The sequence below is a fragment of the Lactuca virosa genome, chromosome 5 (assembly GCF_052849685.1).
Source record: "Lactuca virosa cultivar CGN04683 chromosome 5, Lactuca_virosa_CGN04683_v6, whole genome shotgun sequence".
Classification (NCBI taxonomy): Eukaryota; Viridiplantae; Streptophyta; class Magnoliopsida; order Asterales; family Asteraceae; genus Lactuca; species Lactuca virosa.
The window spans coordinates 302,998,907-303,000,634 of record NC_136430.1 but is presented as its reverse complement, the minus strand read 5'-3'; the positions used below and the strand labels follow the sequence as shown (position 1 = coordinate 303,000,634).

Below are 1,728 nucleotides of genomic sequence, written 5' to 3'. Positions count from 1 at the left end.
TTGTTGCTTATAATAATTTTATTTTCATACGAATTAAATAAACATGCACCTCCCAAGCCCGATTCCTTACCAAAATAAACCATTGGTCTCGATCGATTGTCAAGTTTCTTTAGATGTTTCAAAACAACTCTTTCATACGTAACGCATCCGAACACCTTTAGATCTTCAAGATTTGGTTTTTGACCATATAGTTTTTCGTAAGGCATGACTCCTACTAATGCTTGCGTAGGGGTACGATTTATAATATAAGTTGCATGTCAAATGGCTTTACCCCAAAACTGATTTGGTACTTCTTTTGCTTTCATAAGACAGTGCGTCATCTCGATTAGCGTCCGGTTTCTTCGTTCTACTATGTCGTTTTGTTGGGGTGAGTATGAAGCCATTACAATTCTTGCAACACCTTCTTCATTCCAAAAACGATTAAAATCGTTTTAAGTAAAATCCCCGCCTCTGTCTGTGTGGAATGTTTTTATCTCTTTCCCGATTCGGTTTTCGATTGACTTTTTACATCTCTTGATTACATCCGCCGCGTCTTTTTTATGCTTCAAGAAAAAGGACCACATGTATCTTGAAAAGTCATAAATGAAAATCAAAATATAAATATTACCGGTTTGAGTGGGAGGATCTATCGGTCCGCAAATATCTCCGTGTGACATCACGAGGATATTTTTAGACTTATAATTAGCTTTCTTCGGGAACGTGTGCTTATTTTGTTTGCTTATCACGCAAACTTCACAAACTTCTTTTTGGTTTTTCAAAACCGGAACTCCACTAGTCAACTTGTGCATCATATTCATCGCACCAAAGTTGATATGGCCTAGTCGTGTATGCCATAACCAAGACTCGTCATCAATCTTTGATTGGAAACATTGAGTTTTCCGACTTTAAGTCGTGTTTTATAAAGACGATTTTCACTATGCGGAACCTTTATTAGCAACCTCCCATATCGATCTTTCATTGTTAAGTAATCACCATGCATTCTAATGTCACAACTGGATAATGTTGTTTGGCCAAGACTAATGACATTGCTACGTAGAGAGGGAATGTAATAGATATCTTTCATAACCTTTTGCTCACCGTTTTTACCTTCGAACAAAATTGACCATTTTCCTTCAATTCGAACACACGAGCCATCTCCAAATCTTACTCTTCCGGTTAACCGTTCATTCAACTCCAAAAAATACGAGTACTTCCCGATTATGTGATTACTTGCTCCATTGTCGAGGTACCACATATCATTGTCTTCTTGATTCGCCTCTACTTTGGGTGGAATGTATTTTTCTTCGTTTAGGAAGATTGTCTCCTCTTGCATCATAAAAAACGTTCCTTCTTCGTGATCGGCCTCCTCTTGGGCATCGTTGAGATTTGCTTCATGTTTCCTATTACGTTCCGGGAATCGCGAAACAAAGTGTTCGTACTTATCACACCGGTAACATTGAATATTTGATAGGTCTCGTTGTTCATGGTTTTTACCTTTCGTCATTGATCATCACGGTTCTTTGACGAGTCCCTTTGATCGTGGTTTTGGGTGTTATCCTGACCACGACCACGTCCTCGGCCCCGCCCGCCTCGGTTCAATCCTCATCCTCTTCCACGGTTTGAGTCTTGGTTTTTGTTTGAACTTTCGGTTATGGAATAAAGTAACTTTTTATTCGAATCGGTTGCTTTATCTGAATCTTTTATTCGTTCTTCGTATGCTTTCAGTCTTCCAACAACATCTTCAAAGGT

At 38.8% G+C, this 1,728-nt stretch overlaps 1 protein-coding gene across 1 annotated transcript; it reads right to left on the bottom strand.

The window, feature by feature from the left end:
• Positions 1–257: 257 nt before the first annotated feature.
• LOC145112989 (uncharacterized) lies at positions 258–1,483 on the bottom strand. Its single transcript, XM_079049097.1, has 3 exons — positions 939–1,483; positions 509–567; positions 258–400 (listed from the first exon to the last, which is right to left on the bottom strand). The coding sequence occupies exons 1-3, from the start codon at positions 1,481–1,483 to the stop codon at positions 258–260; spliced, it is 747 nt and encodes a 248-aa protein (XP_078905223.1).
• Between the last annotated feature and the right edge of the window lie 245 nt (positions 1,484–1,728).

Excerpts from the sequence above, each read along its gene's own strand:
- LOC145112989 (XM_079049097.1), bottom strand. The coding sequence starts at position 1,483 with ATGACGAAAGGTAAAAACCATGAACAACGAGACCTATCAAATATTCAA. Across the intron at positions 568-938 it reads ATGAAAGATCGATATGGGAG|ATACATGTGGTCCTTTTTCT; the intron begins GTTGCTAATAAA and ends TGACTTTTCAAG. Across the intron at positions 401-508 it reads GGCGGATGTAATCAAGAGAT|GTGTTGCAAGAATTGTAATG; the intron begins GTAAAAAGTCAA and ends GGAATGAAGAAG.